At 40.3% G+C, this 21668-nt stretch overlaps 1 protein-coding gene, 1 long non-coding RNA gene and 1 pseudogene across 2 annotated transcripts; 2 read left to right on the plus strand and 1 right to left on the minus strand.

The window, feature by feature from the left end:
* Positions 1 to 7: 7 nt before the first annotated feature.
* On the minus strand, positions 8 to 1463 carry LOC119232260 (protein PET117 homolog, mitochondrial). The gene is made up of 2 exons (XM_037494234.2): positions 1363 to 1463; positions 8 to 157 (listed from the first exon to the last, which is right to left on the minus strand). Exons 1-2 carry the CDS (start codon positions 1456 to 1458, stop codon positions 8 to 10), a joined length of 246 nt encoding a protein of 81 aa, XP_037350131.1. The 5' UTR covers positions 1459 to 1463.
* A 210-nt stretch (positions 1464 to 1673) lies between these two features.
* On the plus strand, positions 1674 to 7169 carry LOC119253507 (uncharacterized). Its single transcript, XR_005127108.2, has 4 exons — positions 1674 to 1731; positions 4459 to 4523; positions 5806 to 5907; positions 6976 to 7169. It is a non-coding gene; the product is annotated as an uncharacterized LOC119253507 (long non-coding RNA).
* Positions 7170 to 7228: 59 nt separating this feature from the next.
* On the plus strand, positions 7229 to 20455 carry LOC119237645 (high mobility group protein B2-like; annotated as a pseudogene).
* The last annotated feature ends 1213 nt before the right edge of the window (positions 20456 to 21668 follow it).

Here is a 21668-nt window from a genome sequence, read left to right on the forward strand (position 1 = left end):
TTTCAAGTCATGTTTTTTGAGATTCTTTTGCCAATAACATCTTCTCTCTTTCTGCTTCAAGTTGCTCAGTCAAGATAATCTGTTCTCCCAAAAGACGAATATTTTCTTTTTTGCGATTCTGTCTCTCAATGTCTCTGATCACTCCGTCATGAAGTCTCTAAAAAATGTAAGACACAGACTTCAGTAATACCCTGAACAGGTGGTTCCCAGCCTTGTGCCGTTCAGATCCAAGTTACAGTGTCATGAAAATCATTTAAAACTTTCAGACTCCAAATACCCAAATACTATTTCAACTTTCTGTATGTATGTAAAATGTATAAAGAAATCATCAAATTAATCTGGTAGTGTACTATCTATCACATTATCACTGAAATGATGACTGAGCCATACTTTAAGAAATTCTTGAACATTTAGTATAGAAAGCTTAATGGGAAATAATTAAAAAAGAAAAAAACTGCCGCCACATTGCATTTTAAAGTGTTAACCACCTACTTTAAAAGAACTAATGTAACAACTTTGTTAAGTACTTTCCTGCTACCAATTAACTAAACAATAAACATCAAAGAAAAAAAGCTACTAAAATTTCAAACTGTAAAAATGCAATACAAAAACCTGTTTTTTCCTAGTATGTAAAGTGAAAATTACACAGAATTACTAACAGAGAAGGGGAAGGAATGCTACTACAAGAGGAAAAAGGAAACAAAAAGAAGGCTACTACCATAGAAATAAAGGTCCAACAGTGGTCATCACTTTGATAAACACTAAAGACAAGTAGAAAATTACAGAAACGTGAGCCTGGCACCTTAGATGAGCCTCTTTCAGGGTGGGGAATCCTAGTCTATTACAGACAAAATCTTAGGAGCCCTGCAATTGCTCAGATTCAACTTAGGGCCTGGGAAGAAGGAGGTAACTTGCTGAATGCACCCCAAGAAAACCCTTCCCGGCTTCTACTTTCTAGAGACCCGAGTGCTAGCTAGAAGATTCGTTTCACTGAAGCTGGCAGAGCCTAGAAAACGAACCGCAGACCGGCCCCGGGCTTGCGTCCTCGGGGGGCCCGGCTCCGGGGCGCCGGCCAGCAGGGAGCCCCCCCACCCCACCCCACCCCACCCCCCAACCCCACCCCACCCCACCCCACCCCACCCGATTCTCCAGCGGCGCGCGGCCTGCAGCGCGCAGGGCCCAGGGGCGTACGGCCGGGGCGCAGTCGCGAAGGCGTCGGGGTGCCGGGCCGCGCCGCGGCGGAGGGCAGGACCGCTGAGGAGAGCGGCGGCGGGAGGACGAGGAGACGCGGGCACCCACGCGGTGGTAAGGCCGCTCGAGGCCGCCGCGCGGGCCCGGAAGAAACGGTCATGTGACACCGACCTGCTGGTCCAGCCGCTGCTTCAGATGCACGCCGGCCACGGTGGCCGTCGTCAGCAGCACCGAGAGGCCGAGCACCGCCTTCGAGCGCCTCGACATCCCCGCGCCGGCCGCCGCAGCCGCCCCCGCCCACCGCCCACCGCCCACCGCCCCGCCCACCGCCCGAGGCCCAAGGCCGCCGGGACCGCGCGTCGCCGCCTTGGCCAGCCAGGCTCAATCCCTCGAGCGCAGAGCCCCGGCCGTCGCGTGCGCCGCCGGCAGCTGCCAGGCACAAGCAATCGAAAGCCGAACAGCGCGCCTGCTCCTTGCACAGCGCGGCTTCCGGTGGGGCGTTAAGACACAGGGGCCCTCCGCCTACTCCCCGGGCCGCGGGTAGACCACCTCTATTTTTTTTTTATTAATATTTTATTTTATATTATTCTTACATCATTTTTCATCTTTGCACAATGTATGCATTTTCATTTTGGTTCTATTCCCCATACAATTCCCACCCCCTTTTTCTGACCCTAATCCCTCTTCTCCTCTCAAACCCCACTGTAGTGTGTCTCTGGTTTATAGTTGCTTGTTGATTTGATTTTTACTTTGTATTAATTAGTCTTTTTCCTGGTCCCTTATTTAGGTTTTCTAAATTCCTGCTATGACTGAGACCATCCGTTATTTTTCTTTTTCTTTCTGGCTTATTTCGCTGAGCATGAACCCTTCCAGCTCCATCCATGTTGCTGCAAACTGCATATGTTTATCTTTTTTGAATGCTGAGTAATATTCCACTGTGTATATGTACCACATCTTCTTGATCCAGTCATCTATTTTGGGGCATTTGGATTGTTTCCATAGCTTAGCTACTGTAAATGGTGCTGCTATAAACAGAGATGCAGGTGCCCTTTGGAATTAATAGAACACCTCTAATTTTAATTCTAAAGAGATTGCGTCTAAAGTTAGATCCCAAACTTTGCCTGGGCGTTGGGTTTCTATTCCAGAACCACCTCATTTTATTCTCCCTTCCCTGTGGTGGGAGGCTTGTGGGAGTGCAGGAGTCTCACGGGGCTACCCTTGCAAACCCCTGTACCAGACCGGTCGCTTCAGATGGCAGAGCTAACCCAGTTGCTTCGCTCAAAACCAGCTTCACCAAACGCAACCTTTTTTGCTTCTTTGGGTGGGAGGTACCACCAGGAGGTGGAATTTTTGCTTAAGGATTCGTGAAGTCATGTGCATTTGCCTTGCCCCTTTGGGCTGGTTGATTAGGCTCCGGTTTTTCTTAAAATAAAAGTCTCTAACTAATGAGATGTTAACTGGGCAGCGACACCTCCTTGTCTCCAGGTACGAAAAGCGCTGGTCTCGGCGCCGGTGTCATCCTTGACATCACTTTTATACCCTTGGGGCCTCCGTTACCTATAAATTAGGCCGATTCCTGAAGTCCACATTACTAGGAACATAATGATAGAATGAAGCCGAGTGTTGAAAATAACGTAAGGCATTATGCAGAAGGCCATTCTTCACTTTTCCTAGGCTTTCCAGAAACTGCAGAATATCTAATGGACAATACTGGTTAGGGTTAGGACTAGGTCTCTGTTAGCCTCAACCAAGGGCTTCTCCAGCATTCATTTTTGCTATCCCAGTCGCTGTCGGTGGCAGCCTAAATGGCATGTGGTAAATATTTCTCTTTAAGAAATGTAATAAATGTTTAAAATCCTTTTCAAATGTCATTTATTCAGCAGCATTTTCCTAAGGCAGAGGGAAGTGTACCATTGGATAGAAAAACAGGGTTTCTGCCTTAATAATAGAGCTTGGAGTTAAAGCAGTTTAATTCAGGGCATATTTGCACATTTCTCTAAAGGAAAAAAATCTGTTAGAGTGTTTTACTTGTCATGGGTCTAGTTATTTTCCTCTATTAGTGGGAAAACAGAGCTACATGCATTAGAACATATGTATCACTTAGATGAGCTTTCATCCTATTGTGACTAATTTTTTCAATTTTTCTTAATTAAATGTATTTTTATTATTTTAAAAATCCTGTATGTGTTAACATCACAATAAAAAATTGGGTTATCTGTTTAAACATTTATAAACCTATGCTGAAATCAAGGTTGGGTAATTGGGTTTAGATGAAATCATGGGTGTGGAACCCCCATAATGGAATTATAATTCTTATAAAATGAGACAAGACTAGAGCATCTCTACCATTTAAGAACACAGTAAGAAGATAGCCAACTACAAACCAGGAAGAGGACCTGGCTATGCTGGCATGCTAATCTCAGACTTCTCAGCTTCCAGAACTGGAAAAATAGATGTTCGCGTCTAAGCCACCTAGCCCATGGTATTTTTCTTATAGTAGCCCAAACAATTGAAGACAACAAACTTAAATTTGGATGTGAATCTATTTCTGCCGAGTCAGTATCACCCAACACAGAAAATTCAAGACCTGGCTTTTGTCAGAACCTCTAACAACTCTCCTCCAGGAACCAGGTGCTAACAGGTCTTGAGTTCCTCACTCACTTTCTCTCTATGGTAAATCACCACTAATGCCCACTAAGTGGAAAAGCCCATTGGAGACTGTGGGTAAAAATGCTTCTGAAATAATCACAAAGGTAAGTACAGACTGAGATTCTACCATAAGGTAGAAAATTTTAAATTGAGGCCCACTCACCTACAGGGAGTATAAAAAAATCACTTCATAATACTAGCAAACACTTAGCATATTTAGCTGCATGCACATTTTAAAGCTGTTCAGTCTTTGACCAGCATCTCCCCAATTCCTCACTCCCTGGCAACCATCATTCTACTCTCTGCATATGAGAGTTCAGTTTTTTTAGATTCTACATATAAGTGAGATCATAGAATATTTATCTTTTTTAATGTCTGAATCACAATCTTTATTCATTTATCCTTTAATGGACACTTAGGTTATTTCTATAACATGCTTATCATGAATCACACTGCAGTGAACAAGGGGGTGCAGATATCTCTTCAAGATTTCATTTCCTTTGGATATATACCCAGAAGTGGAATTGCTGGATTATCTGGTAGCTCTATTTTAATATTCTGAGGAATCCTTGTGCTGCTTTCTATAATGACTGTACCAATTTACCTTCTCACCAACAGGTCCTTTTCTCTACATCCTCACCAATTCGTATCTCAGGTCTTTTTTATGAAAGCCATCCTGGCAGGTGAGAGATGATATCTCATTGTAGTTTTGATTTGCATTTCCCTAATGGTTGGTGATATTAAGCACCTTTCATATATCTATTGGTCATTTCAGTTGAAATGAACAAATGGTGACTATAGTTAATAATACTGTCTACTATACTTGAAATTTACTGAGAAAGTAGATCTTAAGCATCACATAACTCAAAATAAGTATGTGAAGTGATAGATAAACTATTAAACTTGATTATAGTAATCCTTTCACAATGTATAGATATATCAAATAATCATATTGTACAGCTTAAATATATGTAATTTTAATGTGTAAATTATGGCTCAATAAAGCTGGAAAAAAGAAATTGCAGGAAAACAATATAAAGCACCAAGAAGAAAAAACATTATATACACACACACTTAAAAAAATAGAAGTACTGTGCATACTATCACATGGATGAACCATGATATATTGAAAATGTTATGCTAAGTGAAAGAAGCTAGTCACAAAAGACACAATTTCATTTATATAAAATGTCTATAATAGGAAAATCAATAAAGATAGACAGTAAATTACCTGTTGTCAAGTGCTGGGAGCTAGGGGGTTGAGGAGTGACTGCTAATGGAGTTCTTTTAGGAGTGATAAAACTTTCTAGAATTAGATCATGATAATGGATACACGACTCTGTGAATCTACTAAAAACCACTGAGTGATACACTTCAAAGGGATAAATGTTACAGTATATGAATAACTATCTCAAAAAGCTGCTTTTAAAAGGTGAAAAAAACAAAGTTGTTTACGTGTCAAATCATTTCATCTTCATAACAATCCTATGAATTAGGATTATTATCCCAGTTATTGTCCCAGTTTTACAGATGAGGAACTGAGGCACAGAGTGATTCACAACTTGCCCAGAGTTCGTGGTCAGATGGTTACAGATCTAATTCATCTTAATTTTATTTTCAAAAGACCTAAAAGATTAAATTCACCTGGTTTAAACTTTTAAAAGAGAGAACATGTATTTTCAGTCAGTAGGTACAAGGACAATGTATATATCTAGAATCTTCTGATTTCATATTTTAGCTACATTAAAAAAATGCGAGCATTCAAGAGAGGAAAAAGAGGAAAGAGAAATGACTGGATACTCAGATGGGAGAGGGGAGAGAGGCATCAACAGAGAAAACACAAAAACTGACAGGGACTCCCAGTAGTTTCTGAGATGATCGCATCTCCCTTCACGGGTGCTCACTAAAAATGGACATCAGAGAGAGGCACTCCGTTCACGTGGACCTTTGGAATTCTGTTTTCAGGTCCTCCATTCCTCCCTTTGAATAGGAGAGCCCTGCAACACTCTAGCAGTATGTTGTTCTCAGAAGTTGGTCTCTGTGAGCAAAGTTCTGCAGCAAAAAGAGGTAGGAAGCTGAGCTGTGGTTTCACTTGCTGTGTAACTTAAGAGACAATCCTTTATCTTTGGAGTCTCAGTTTCTTTCTCTGTACTGTGGGGACAATGATATGTCTACTGGTTTCTTGGCTTGCTGGTTGAGACAACTATTAGTAGCATGACTAATGCTAATCATCCCCAGGCCTGTGGTAATAGTGCACATCAGGGCCTCCTGCCAGTGAGCCTCCAGTGGTCCCCCCTCTAGAGGGTGGGGAGAGCTCCTGTCACTGCCACTGGCTGTGAGACCTTGTCTTCACTTGTTTAGGAAATGTCTGTTTGCTTGCAGCTGTGTAAGTCTCTTGGTGACATCTCAGCTGGCGGCAGTGTGGACTCTCTCCTGGTGCTTGCCCAAACTGGGGATTAGAGCTGGCTCCCCTTTGCTGAAACTGGGGATTAGATCTTCATTGTTTCAAAATAGTTGTGACTGAGTTTTCTTTTGAATTCCAGTCACATTATCAGAAAAAAGGTTCACATTATTATTGTTCATGGAAGAAAAGAGCTGTTAGATCCTTTAGATATAATTTTGGCTACTATAAATTTGTGGATCCTTGTTAAAATATAATGATTTTAAGTCACAATCCCAACTGTTGGCAAAAGCAGGAAACAGCTGGAACATGTCAAGTGAACCACTTCAGCTGTATCTGCCAGAGCTGAATGTGTAAGAACCCCATGACTTAACAACTTCACCCCAAATACAGACCCAGCAAAAACGCATGTGTATGTGCACTGAGGGACATGTACATCTCTATAAGTTCCATTGACAGAAGTCAGTTCCATGGCTACCTTGTTGAGAGGACAGGGAGAATGCTTACAGGCAGAAAGCACTAATGGGACTTCTGAGGTGCTGGTATTATTCTGCTTCTTATCAGGGTGCTGGAACTGGTGTTTGTGAAAATTAACCAGAAGCACACTGGTTTTGTGCTTATCTCTCTATGCATGAGAGCGATACAAAAATCTTATGTAAAATTATGAACAGGAGAAAAATGGCTTTAAGTTTTTTCCGTCATTTCCTGTACCAAGAAGGTTTTTTTTCTCCAAGGGCCCTGTCAGGCCACCAGACTCAAAGAAGAGTAAACTAGAAGAGGAGGAGAAGGAAAAGGAGAAAAGACAAAGATGAGGACGAAAAGGATGAAGATGAACAATAAATGACTAGCCTGTAATGAGGTGTGGAGTATGCCTGTGTGCTCAGCCCACTGTTGTACTAAGAATTAAAGATTACCAAGAATTAAAGATTACCACTTAAAATGTCTTACTAGCATTTATGTACAGACATTTTTAACATAAAATTTAATATGAAAAACTTAGACACAGAAAAAGTTAGTTTTTCATTTAAAAAAAAAAATCAGACAGGAAGTGTCTCTGTTGGAAGCGGCTGCCTGGCAGAACTCAGAGGAAAATCTGCCATCAGGCCCACGAAGTTCTGCCAGCCAATGCAAAGGAGACCCCAGCAAGCTGCAGAGCAAGATGTGCTCATGAGCCTTCTTCATGCAAACCTGCCATGAAGGGGACAAGAAGAAGCACCTGCACTCCTCCGTCAACTTCACTGAATTCTCCAAGAAATGTTGCAAGAGGTGGAAGACCATGTCTGCTAAGGAAAAGCCAAAGTTTGAAGATATGCCAAAGGAAAGAAAGAAGATCCCAGTGCTCTAAAAGGCCTCCAACAGCCTTCTTTCTCTTTTGCTCTGAATATCACTCAAAGATCCACTAGGGAGACTGCAGAGAAATTGAGTGAAATGTGGTCAGAACAATCAGCCAAGGATACACAACCTATGAGCAGAGAGTGGCTAAAGTAATGGAGAAGCAGGGCAAAGACATTCCTGCATACCGCCTTGTGGGCAAAAGGGGCCAAAGTGAAGCAGGCAAGAAGGCCCCTGGCAGGCCAGCAGGCTCAAAGAAGAAAAGTTGAACTAGAAGATCAGGAAGAAGAAAAGGAAGAAGACGAAGATGAGAAAGAAAAAAACGAAGATGACAGGGCTTCCCTAGTGGCGCAAGGGGTTAAGATACAACCTATGAATCTATCTGCAGCACGGGTTCGATCCCCAGCCAGGTAGCAACCCACATGACGCAGCAGACTTTTCCTGACTCGCTGGCTGCTCCCCTCAGCAGTGTATTTCAGTCAATCTGCCAGTTCTGTTCCCAACTCTGTCTCTGGTGAATCCTCTCACCCCCTGCACCTCTGGCCTGTACCCCAGTTCTTGTATGCATAAATAAATAAATCTTTTAAAAAAAATGAAGATGACAGAAAATGGCTAGCTTGTAATGTGGAGTATGCCTGTGTACTCAGCCCACTGTTTTGCTAAGAATGTGAATTCAAGTGCAGCTCAATATAGCTTCAGTATAAAAACTGTATATATTTTTGCATAGCTGATAAGATTCCTTGTAGAGAAAATGCTTTTTTTCTAAGTTCTCCTTTTTTTTTTAAAGATTTATTTATTTTTTAAGACTTTTTTTTAAAGATTTATTTATTTGTTTGTTTGTTTGTTTGTTTGTTTATACAAGCACTGGGTACAGTCAGAAGCACGGGAGGGTGAGAGAATTCACCAGAGCCAGAGCAGGGAGCAGAGCAGGCAGAAGGACCGAAGTACACTGCTGAGGGGAGCAGCAGGCGGCAGAAGAGGTCTGCGCGCCATGTGGGACCCTCCTCTGGTGGCCGGGGAGCAGCCGGGGATCGAAGCGGCGCTGCAGAGGCCACGGGCAGCTTCGCAACCCAGCGCTCAACCGCTGCGCCACCGGGGAGGCCCAAGATTTACTTATTTTTATACAAGAGCTGGGGTACAGTCCAGAGGTGCAGGAGGGTGAGAGGATTCACCAGAGACAGAGCAGGGAGCAGAACCGGCAGAAGGACCAAAGTACACTGCTGAGCGGAGCAGCGGGCGCGACAGGAGAGATCTGCTGCACCGTGGGAATCGCCCTGGCTGGCCCAGGAATCGAACCCATGCTTCAGAGGCTGCAGACAGCTTCACAGCGCTGCGCTCAACCCATTGCACCACCTGGGAGGCCCCCGCGAAAATGCTTTTTTAAAAAGGCAGGTTATAGCTTTTTGAGCCGTTACTCCATACAGTCAGATTTTAAAGTTCCTGGTGTTGAATATTTCTAAATATTTAATGACTTCTTTCATTTCTTGGCTTGTGTGTGGTAGCACTGCAAACTTGTGGGAATTAGTATTGATAGAAAATTTGGAACTTTTAGAATGTTACATTTTTTAAATATAATAAAATTATGTATCTTAAAAATAAATGATTAAAAATCAGACTTGTTATTAGAAAATTTACTGCACATTTAATACTTAAATCTGCCCCAATATGTTGGGCTTTTCCCTTGTTTTATTGAGGTATAATAATTTATATCACTGTGTAAGTTTAAGGTGTAAAACACAGGGGCCTCCCCTGGTGGTACAGCTGTTGAGTGCTAGGTTGCAAGGCTGCCCACAGCCGCTGCAGTGCCGGTTTGATCCCGGGCCGCCTGGCGGGCGTCCCACATAGCGCACAGACCATGCCTGCCGCCCCGCTGCTCCCCTCAGCAGTGTACTTCGGTCCTTCTGCCTGCTCTGCTCCCTGCTCTGGCTCTGGTGAATTCTCTCACCCTCCCGCGCCTCTGACTGTACCCACTGCTTGTATAAATAAATAAATAAATAAATATTTTTTTAAAAAAGGTGTAAAACACAATGGTTTGATTTACATATATGGTGAAATGATTACCACAATAAGTTCAGTTTGTTTTTCTTTTTATAATTATATATAGCATCATAGATTATGTTGGTTTTATTTTTATGTTTTATAAGACTGTTATAGCAAGAAAATGTGAATAATTATTATCTTCAAATCTCCATTTGGAATTACACAAATTCTCTCAAGTTGATGCCTGTGTGCTATATAAATATCCATTTTTATGTCTATTGGGATGGAAGAGTCAGAAGCCTGGCTAATTTAACAGAATTGGCTTTTTTAGGCCAGAACTTCTGAACTGTGTGTATCTGTCTTTTTCTTGATTTGGATTTCTTGATATCACTTCAATTCCCATCCCGTCAGCTTTGGACTAACCCAGATTTGCCTAGAGTGACCACAGCACTCTTGGAGGGGACCACAGTGCTCCATGCAGAGGCCCTACCCCTTTCAATGTCACTTCTAATGGGAGCTGGAGAGTTGCTGGTGGTGACATTAAAACTGAAAGCCTCAGGAGCAACTCTGCTCACACTCAAGTCTATGGAAGGCTGGGAGCTTTAGGATACCTCATTTCTCCTCTTCCCACCCACTGAGTTGTTTTCAAACCTTGAAATCCCTTTGAAATTGCTTGCATGATAACCCTTCTTACGTAAAACCTCTGGGAGACATAATCACTGCCATCAGATTGAACTTGCATTCTAAGATGAAAATATAAAGCTGACCTTAAAAACTTCATAGTGGATCCAAACTACAATGGCGTACTACCCTCCGCCTTCCCCTTCAGTGTCTTCTGAGTAAGAGGAAACATCAAAAAGATGGACAGTTGGAGATCAGGGTCTTGGAGAAGGACCAGGAGATGAAAACAAATGGAGGGGAGTGTAATCGTCTCCCTGTATTTGAACAACACGGTCACAATGTGGAACAATGCTTGTTCTACCTTCGCGCATGCAAGAGCAAGGGCGTGACTTGAAAAAATGCCTTCACCACTGAGTGTGTGATTTGGCTTCTGTTACATGGGTTTGAATCAAAGACAGGTCCTTGCAGCTATTTCGGGAGAGCTGGATTTCAAAGTAACTTCTGTCATAGAGAATATTAATCAACAGTACTCTAGTGGGAGGTATTAATAGAGAGGCATAGGTTTAAAGTGAAATAGATGGTGGGCAGAAACGTAGTAGGTGAGGGCGGAGGCATAAAGCAAGGAATTAAAACATTGTTTGGGACAGGGCTCAAAAGAAGGAAGACAGGAAAGAGGGAGGTTTGTTTAGGAAGAAGGTAGAGGGTGTCAGCCAAAATGGCACCAGTGGTCAACTTTTGTGTAAATGTTCCCCTCTCAGCAACTATAGCTTGTGGGGGCATACCACATGGCACTCCCCTCCCCATAAAGCCCCATTATGACTATTTAAAAAACAAACACAGTCTTGCCTTGTCTATGACCCTATAACCACCTATAACCCATAGACAGCTAATGCAGTGGGGCCCATCTCTTCCTAACATAGGTTCTAAAACCAGCTATCAACCTGTAAGGTAAAAATCATAACCAGAATGACTCTTGAAAATCATTAAAGATAGTAAATACGTGTTCTCTCAATTTTTCCTCTGGCACTGGAACTGATTGCTATGAATCCAATGGAGGAGCTACATAATTCTGTTGGAATTCTGCACAGGAAATTTGTCTCTCCTCCTCCCCACCTACTGATTTATTCACTCATTTATATCCCTATAGACTCATGGATACTAATTTTTTGAATAGTTATTTTATATTTTAGATAACTTCATACTTTATTTTGTTGCTCAAATTGTTCCAACTTTGGCCATTGGCAGCTCTTTCACTTGGCTACTGTACCCTTTCACACATCCCCATCCATTCATATTTCTTTCATTTTTTGGCATTACAAGATAGTCCAGGTTCATCTTATGTATTTCCTCTCCTGTCCTATAATTTGCCATTTCTCCAAGGAACTCTGCTTTCTTTTATTGAAGAACGATAATAGAAACCAAGACCTGGGTTCCATGTATGCTTGTTGCTACTGGAGTATTGTTTCTTGCTGGACCTCTCAGCTGATAGAGAAAATAAATATATGCATGTATAAAAATCTGTGTATATATCCATCTCTATAAATACTTCTACATATATAAAGACCTACATTCAGTAAAACAAGTTATTAGTCAGGTCTCTGACTGTAATCCAGTGCTACATTGATCATTCTTCTGTCTTCCCCTGGTTTATCTCTTAATTCCCACTCCCACAGGGAGAAACCTGACTCCCATCATGCACCATCCATTTATGTAATTGTTCAATTTCAGCATATATGTAGAGCAGAACAGGAGTGTCAGTCCATACCCTCATGGGAAACCAGTTAATCAACTAGAGTACCTTGCTTTTTTTGCTGTACCATTGCTCTTAGTCTTACAGACTTCAGGAACTTCAAAGTTACTAAGTCAGCACCCTTTCTTCCACCCTTGTAGGTGACATTGTTTCACACTTTCGCAATCCAGTTAGATTCTCTTATCACAACCTGCATTCTTTCCTGGGATCTTCATGAGAATTTTTTTTCTCCCTCCTATAAACCATACAAAATCAGTATAAATCCACTCTCCCCACCACCTGATTATAATAGATATTGTTTTTAACCTTTACCTTTATAGCTTGACATATGTTACACCTCTATGCATGGCTTATCAACTTTAGGTGATATTTTTGCACTGCCAGTTCTAAAACATGGAGGAAATCAGTGTTCTTTATATTTCCCCTTCTCTCTTTTTCTTAACTTTTGTTATATTATTTCTTCACTGCCAGTTTATAAGATTTACATTCTGTTCTGTAACCATAATTCCTACATTTGTTTTCATTTTAGTTCTATATTTAAATGAATTCAGTGATCATTACTGTTATTTTCAATGTCATTTCTCCATTTATTCTCTACTGGCATATTTAAGGAAGGATTGTAAGAATGTATTTCTTGAATTAATGCACATTCAAAATGTTTAAGTATTTATTTATATAACACATATGTGACATATTATTCAGTCTTAAAAAAATTAAATCTGAGGGTCTCCCCGGTGGCGCAGCGGTTGAGCGCTGGCTTGTGAAGGTGCCCGCAGCCTCTGCAGCGCCGGTTCGATCCCCGGCTGCTCCCCGGCCTCCGGAGGAGGGTCCCACATGGTGCGCAGACCTCTCCTGCTGCCCGCTGCTCCCCTCAGCAGTGTACTTCGGTCCTTCTGCCTGCTCTGCTCCCCGCTCTGGCTCTGGTGAATTCTCTCACCCTCCCGCTCTTCTGACTCTGCCCAGTGCTTGTATAAATAAATAAATGAATCTTAAAAAAAAATTAATTCTGAATCATGGTACAATATGGACACTACACATATACTATGGGCACTGTGTGCTATAATATGGAAACAGCATGTGACACTATGCTATGTGGGGGAAAAAAGACAAAAAAGGAAAGGTATGCTTCTCCTTATATGAGATACCTATAGTAGGCAAATTAAAGTGGGATAGAAGATACCCAGGAGTTTGGAAAAGAGGCAATAAGGAATTATTATAAAATGGGTGCAGAATTTCTGCTTGCAATAATGAAATAGCTCTGGAAATAGTGGTTATGGTTACAAAACATTGTGAATGTACTTAATGCCATTGAATTGTATACTTAGAAAAGGTTAAAAATATAAATCTATGTTGTACATATTTTACCACAGGAAAGGATGAAATATTAACCAGTAAGGTTAGATAAAGCAGTGCAATTTCAAAAGAGCATCTCACAAGTCAGTGTCCAATGACAATTTCCAGATCACTACTCTTGAAATAGAAGACACTGCTGAGGATAAAGTGACACAGTTGAGAAAAATAGGCAAACTGCAATTGAAATACCCAAAGTTTAAAAAAAAAAAAAGACTAGAAAAAGAAATGATAGATGTGAAAAGGCAGTTAGGGAAAACTCAAAATATACATAATTGCTATCCGTAGAGAAGAAAACTGAGCATAACAGAAAACTTACTTACAGATATAATTTAAAATATGTTCCAGAAATAAAAGAAGTGTGAAGCTACTGATTGAATGAGCACATTATATCCAAGGAAAAAGTAGACCCAAAAACACGTTTTAGTAATGTTATTTGACTTAAAAGATAATTAAAACACAGTAGTAAGCCGTCATTTAATGTTGCTGAGAGGTTCTTGGAAATTGTTAGTTTAAGACTATAAAGGGAGCTTTTGTTCATCATTGGTCTGGGCTTCCCTACCAACCCTCATCAGTGTTTTAATGAAACAATGTTGAACAATGTTGAGCAGGTTATTTGACCTGCTGTTTACCTTAGGCAAGCATACAAAGTAATTAAGTAACTGAAAGAGAAAATTAGATTCCTCTCAAGACTTCATAGCTAGTTCATATTAGAAGACAGATGAAAAAGTCTGTAAAGTCCTAGTAGAAAAAAAGTGAGACCTAAGAAATTTATACCCAGCCAAACTGTGTTTGGTACTGAATCAACACATAAATCAATGTACTTCCTGAATTCTTGCACATTCAAAATGTTTTAGGTTTTGTCTGATCTCAGACTCAAACATTTTGAATGTGCAAGAATTCAGGAAATACATTGATTTATGTCTCCTTTAATTTTTTTTTTTTGCACAAAATGTCTATGCTTATTTTATTTTATTTTTTTTTAAATAATAAATTTTATTTTTATATTCCCCATACAATTGCAGCCCCCCCATTCTGACCCCAATCCCTCCCCTCCCACCCCCGCCCCCAAAAAGTGTCTCTGGTTCATAGTTTTTTGTTGATTTTGATTTTCACTTTCTTATAGTTATTCATTTTCCTGGTCCCTTATTTAAGTTTTCTAGATTCCTGCTATAAGTGAGACCATCCGGTATTTTTCTTTTTCTTTATGGCTTATTTCGCTGAGCATGATCCCTTCCAGCGCCATCCATGTTGCTGCAAATTGCATGTGTTTATCTTTTTTGAATGCTGAGTAATATTCCATGGTATATATGTACCACATCTTCTTGATCCAGTCATCTATTTTTGGGCATTTGCGTTGTTTCCAAAGCTTAGCTATTGTAAACAGTGCTGCAATAAACATAGGGGTGCAGGTGTTCTTTGGAATTGATGTTTCTGTGTCCTTTGGGTAAATACCTAGGAGTGGAATTGCTGGATCATATGGAAGCTCTATGTTTAGTAGGCCCAGAAATCTCCACACAGCTCTCCATAGTGGTTGGACCAGTTTGCACTCCCACCAACAGTGCAGGAGAGTTCCTTTTTCTCCACACCCTCGCCAACATTTGTTGTTGCTAGTTTTTTTAATATGTGCCATTCTCACTGGTGTAAGATGGTATCTCATGGTAGTTTTGATTTGCATTTCCCTGATGACAAGTGATGTTGAACATTTTTTCATATGCCTGTTGGCCATTCGCATTTCCTCTTCAGAGAAGTTTCTTTTTAGCTCTTCTGCCCATTTTTTGACTGGATTATTTTCTTTGTTGTTGTTAAGTCTCATCAGCTCTTTGCAGATTTTTGTGATCAGTCCTTTATCATTAGTGTTGGGTGCAAAAATGTTCTCTCAGTTGGTGGGGTTTCTCTTTGTTTTTGTTATTGTCTCTTTTGCTGTGCAGAAGCTCTTTAATTTGATGTAGTCCCAGCTGTTTATCTTTGCCTTCACTCTCACTGCTTTGGGTGATGTGTCTGTAAAGATGTCTTTTATGTGCAAATCACGTAGCGTTTCGCCTATATTTCCTTCTATATATTTTATGGTTTCAGGTCTTATGTCTAGTTCTTTAATCCATTTTGAGTTGATTTTTGTGTATGGTGTGAGGTAGTGGTCAAGCTTTAATTTTTTAGGCAATAAGTTTTGAGTTTTCATTGTCTAAGTCTTTTTCTTCCTTTATTAAATTCTTTCCTAAGTGTTTTTATTATTGCTGATGATATAATAAGTGGACTTATAGTAATGAGCTGATTTTTTGTACTTTGGTTTTGTGTCCTGCAACTTTGCTAAATTAATTAACTCTTTTTGTGTGTGAAATCTTCAGGATTTTCTATATATATATATATATATATATATAAGATCATATTATCTCAGAAAAGAGGTAATTTTACTCCTGCCTTTCAAAATTAGGTGGATTTTGTTTCTTTTTCTCATTTAGTGGATCTGTTATGTTTCCCAGTACTATGTTAAGTAGAAGTGGTGCAATTGGGCTTTGTTGTCTTGTTCATTCAATCTTTCTTCCCTGAGTATGATGTTAGCTATGGGTTTTTTTTTCCATATATGGCCTTTCCTTCTGTTCCTAGTTTGTTATATTTTTTAATCAATAAAATGTGGGTTTTTTTCCTTATTTGTGATGGATAGTATTGCCAGATACAGAATTTCTTCATTGATAATGTTCTTTTTCTTTCCTTCTTTAAGCACTTTAAATTTACTATCCTTCTGCCTTCTGGCCTACAAGACTTCTGATGAGAAATTGGTGGATAATCTTATTGATAAGCCCCTATACATGAAGATTCATTTCTTTCTTGCTGCTTTGAAGATTCTCATATTCTTTGACTTTCTACAGTTTGACGATAGTGTCTCTGTATGGCTCTTTTAGGTTTGTATTAATTGGAGTTCATTTAGTTTGTAGACTCAACCTTTTTATCAAATTTGGGGCTTTTTCAGCAATTATTTCTTCTTAGTGCCAGTTTCTCTCTTTTTTTCTGGGACTCTCACAATGTATATATTGATCCACTGAAAGGTATCACAGAAATACTATAGATTCTATTCAATTTTCTTCTTTTTTTCTGTTCTACAGACTCAGTAATTTCCATTGTCCTGTCTACAAGGCATTCTTTCATCTGCTTTCCCAAAGCTGCTATTTAACTCCTCTCAAAATTTTTCATTTTGGTTACAGTACTTTTTATCTCCAGAATTTCTGTTCAGTTGCTTTATGTAACTTCTCTTTGTTGATATTATCATTTTTGTTTATATCTCATTTTTCTGATTTCCCTTAGTGTTTTTTTTTTTTGTTTTTTTTGCCTGTATCTTACCTTGGTTCTTTTGGCATATGCAAGAGAGTTGTTTGAAAGCCTTTGTCTACCAAGTCTGATGTTTAGGCTTCATTAAGGATGGTTTCTAGAAATTTGTCTTGTTCTTTCGAATGAACTATATTTTCTGGGGTTTTTTTTTTTGTGTGTGTGCTTTATAATTTTTGTTGTTGTTAATATTAGGCATGTGATTATTATAATGTGGTAATAGTGGAATTAAGTTTCTATCCCCTCCCCAAGATTGAAAGTTTTATTTATGTGTATATTTTGGTGAAGGTTGTAGTAATCCAACTTTTCCAAACTATTGTTGCAAAGACTATTCCTTGTTACATGCAGTCACTGAAGCCTCTTGTTGTTGTTTTTTTTTAAGCTAATATTTTCAGAAAGATTTCCTTGAATGCCAGAAATTCAAACACACACACACACACACACACACACCTTTACCAAAAAATGATCAAAAAGAACAACCATGTATGCCAGTTCATCACTGATTAGGTAGAATTACTCCAAACCTCAGGTGAAATCAGGTTTTCTCGTGTGTTTTCTGAATACACATCTGGTGTGGCTATGCACATGGCTTTCTAAATTTCTGTGTAGATGGCTGCTTGAAAATGTGCTAATTTCCTAAATAGTCTCATTCTAACTTCCCCTGTGGGTCTTATATAGACTACTGTATGTCTCTTTCTGTACTTTCTTATCTCAGACATCTGCTACTTATAGTACTCTTGCAGATTTTATGAGTAGTACCTGCTGTTTTTCTGCCTATATTCCAAGGTATACGAGACCATGATGGGGTAGTCATTTTTTCCAGTATCTTCCAGCTAGGTGAGAACAGATGTAAACAACAATTTGCAAATAAGATTTGGTCTATTCTCTCTGTTTTGGGGGAGGGAACTTCAATCCAGACTGCTGCTAAAGACCAACATCATTGCTGCACTGGGGAGAAAATGGGGCAAGAGCAAGTAAAAATGCCACGGAATTTCCCCATTGAGAAGGTGACTTCAATTGGATATTTGCTTAGTTGTAAATCTTGGTTGTTTTCTAAACCTCTCACAATGTTTATTCAGACAGCTGCTAGTTGTTTTCTCAATATTTCTGTGGGTGAACAAGACTCCTGAAGTAAGGTCCTCCCTGTTGGCAAAAGGGGTTAAGTCTCAGCACTATCAAGCTATCGAAAGCTACTGCAGCATGAGTTCCATCCCCAGCCAGGGAGCTGACTCACATGATGCAACAGACCTCTCCTGGCTCTCCTGCTGCTCCCCTCAGCAGTATATTTCAGTTTATCTGACTGTTCTGCTCCCCACTATGTCTCTGGTGAATCCTCTCACCCTATGCAACTCTGGCCTATACTCCAGCACTTGTATGCATAAATAAATAAAATAAATCTTTTAAAAATTTTTTAAAAACAAGCAAACAACAGAAAAAAAAGACTCCTGAAGTAACAAGTAAGATTCTTGAAGTAGTGGTTCATAGACCACCAATTTGCTTTCATTCCATTCATTTTCTTTTATTGTATCATTGAAGCTTCCTTAACCTCTTGTAAGCTCTCATTTGTATTCTTGTTTTGTAGAGACCATTTCTTCATTGAGTGATATAAGTCATAGCAGTATGTCTGATCACATTTTCATCTACTTTTCTATTTTTAATGTTATTTTTCTCCCTTTTTTATTTTGTGGATATTTGTTTTTTTTTTATAGAGGCATGTTTTATTTATTTGTTTGTTTGTTTGTTTTTGTTTATACATGCACTGGGTACAATCAGAAGCATGGGAGGGTGAGAGAATTCACCAGAGCCAGAGCGGGGAGCAGAGCAGGCAGAAGGAACGAAGTACACTGCTGAGGGGAGCAGCGGGCGGCAGGAGAGGTCACCGCGCGCCATGCGGGACCCTCCTCTGGTGGCCGGGGGGGGGGGGGGGGGGGGGGGGGGGGGGGCAGCCGGAGATTGAACCGGCGCCGCAGAGGCCGCGGGCAGCCTCGCAACCGAGCGCTCAACCGCTGCGCCACCGTGGAGGCCCTTGTGGATATTTGTTTACACACTTTACCATTCTTCTTTTTTCTATTATTATTACTAGAATAAAAATAATAGATGAATGATGTTATCTTTCTGGTGCCATTTGCAGGAGAAATTATGAGAAAAGGTGGTTCAGGAAATAATAGAGAATATTGGACAATCTAGTCATGACTTAGGTTTGTGGTTAGTGAATTATTTTAACCTAGATCTCTCTGCAGCCAGCCAAGATTAACACTGGCACAATCAGGAATCTCTCTTCATCCCCTCATCTTTCCCACAGTAACTGATGGCTTGATTTTACAAATAAGAATTATCTGATCATTTCTTTTTCAGTCCCGCTTTTATTCATTCATTCAACAAATATTTGCTGCTCACCATAGGCCAGGCACTAATGTTTACAAGTACTTGGGATATATCTATCTATCTATATCTGTATATCTATTTATAAATCCTGCTTTAAGATATTAATTGGAGAAATCAGATGAAGCACGAAGACATCATAAATAGATAACTTGTATTATGTGTTAGAACATGAAATGAAAATTAGAGCAAAGTAGGAAGATTAAGAATGCCAGTAGGGAGAAAAGCTCATATTATAATGACAAATATGATGATCAGGGTAGGCCTTGTTGACAATGTGATTTTTGAGCAAATGTGTGAAGGGGCCAAGGGAGAAACCATGTGGATATCTAGGGGAAGAGTGTTCCAGACTGATGGAAACACTGTTGAAAAACCTTGGACGGGCCATGCCTGATATACTTAAGGAGTATCAGGAAGACAGTGCAACTAGAATAGTGTGATCAGAGTAGAGAATGACAGGAGAGGGGAGTCAGAAGTAATTATGGAGCCAAATCATTTAATGCCCTGTAGAATATGGCAAGAATTTTGACTTTTATACTGAATAAAGTGGGTTTACTACAGGGTTTCCAGAAGAGGGCTGGCACTACAACTTACTGCTTAAAAGCATCACTGGCAGTTGGGTAGGGTAGAGAATAAACTATAGTGGGTAAGAGTAGAAGAAAATGAAAAGCTAGGAGTCCACATCAGTAATTCAGGCAAAATATGGTAATGACTTGCTCCTGGGTGGCGGCAACAGAGATAATGACAAATTGCTATGCTCTAGATATGTTTGAAGACTGAACCAACTGATCTGATAATGGATTGCATATGGGGTATAAGAGAAGGAGACCATCAAGGATGACTCCAAGGTTTTTGGCTTGAGTAATTGAAAGGAGGAGGTCACCTGCTCTGAGATGGGAAATTCTGTGGATATAAAACCTTGTGGGGAGGGCCTCCCTGGTGGCACAAGGGATTAAGATGCAGCCTATGAAGCTGTCTGCAGCCACTGCAGCATGAGTTCAATCCCCGCCCAGCCGGGGAGCTACCCACATGGCACAGCAGACCTCTCCTGTCTTGCTCACCGCTCCCCTCAGCAGTGTATTTCAGTCAGGCAGTCTCTTCTGTTCCCCACTCTGTCTCTGGTGAGTCCTCTCACCCCACCCCCACATCTCTGTTCTGTACCCCAGTTCTTGTATGCATAAATAAATTTTTAAAAATCTTATATAAAAAAAAAAACCTTGTGGGGAAAGGTCAGTGTTTCAGTTGTACACTGTAAGCATGAGGTATGTGCTAGACATTTAAGAGGAGACATTGAGTGAGCATTTGGATACTAATCTCTGGAATTTCAGATTGAGATCTGTGTAGATAAAAATTTGGGAGTTTCTCTATACATGGGATTTGAAGGCATGGAATTGGATGACATTACCAAAGAAATTGATGTAGATAGAGAAGACCAAAACCAGAATCCTTTCACCATGAAGTGGCTGAAGAGTATATGAAGAGCCATCAAAGGAAACTGGGAGGAAATGGCCAATACGGTAGAAAGAAAACCAAGAGACTAGGTGTTCCAAGAACAAGTGAAGGAGAAGAAAATGATCAGCTGTGTCAAATGCTAATAGTTCAAGGAAGAGGACAATGACTCACTCATTCCTCATATGGAAGCTACTGGTTACCATGGAAAAGAACTCCAGGCATTTTTTCTGTTGGCATAAAAATCAGAATAGAGTGGATTTCAGAGAGTATAGGGAGAGAAACTGAAAATGGTAATAAAGACAACTTTTCAAAGGCATTTGGCTACAAAGTAAAGACATGGAGTAGTTATACATATGTCAAGTTGTGTTGATGTACACCTTTAATTTATACAGTGTTATGTCAATTAAATTGCAAAAACTCATTGGTGGGGGGATAGAGAGATGGATGATGGGAAAAGTGAAAGTAAGACAAGTATTTTATTTTTTTTTAAGATTTATTTATTTATGCATACAAGAACTGGGGTGTAGGCCAGAGGTGTGGGGGATGAGAGGATTCACCAGAGACAGAGTGGGGAACAGAACAGGCAGATCTACTGAAATACACTGCTGAGGGGAGCAGCGGGCATGACAGGAGAGGACTGCTGCACCTTGTGGGTTAGCTCCCTGGCCTGGGATCGAACTCATGTTGCAGTGGCTGGCGGCAGCTTGACAATGCTGTGTCTTTAACCCCTGTGCCACCAGGGAGACCCTTGTTTTGTTTATTAAGGTGTAAGCAACAACAGCATACTCATGTACAGATGAGAATTACCCTGTTGAGAGGGAAACATCGGTGGTGTATGGAAGTAGGGGGATGATTGCTGGAGTGATCTTTTAAACTTGATTTTTTTAATGGAGTGATTTTTTTTAATGATGTACCAGAGAAGTGTGAGTAGTAATTAAAACATATGTGGTAACAGAGTATGTGGTGCAGATGGTAAATGTGAGTAGATGAGACAGTGGTAGAGAAGCTGCACTCTAAGATTCTAAGACTTCTGAAGTCAGAAGCAAGGTTGTCCACTGAGAGTGAAGATGGGGATGGATGTAGGGGCTATTTGAGGAGAAAGACAGAATGAAATAGTATCATATGGAATCATTGGATAAGGCAAGTAACACAAATATTTTCCTCCTTTTTATTAAAAAGACAGTATAATGCACCCATTGCCATAGCTATTAACTATCCTACATCTACTGGTGTCACTTC

This window comes from Talpa occidentalis, unplaced genomic scaffold (genome assembly GCF_014898055.3).
Source record: "Talpa occidentalis isolate TD23 unplaced genomic scaffold, MPIMG_talOcc4v2.1 talOcc4.10, whole genome shotgun sequence".
In the NCBI taxonomy this organism is placed as follows: Eukaryota; Metazoa; Chordata; class Mammalia; order Eulipotyphla; family Talpidae; genus Talpa; species Talpa occidentalis.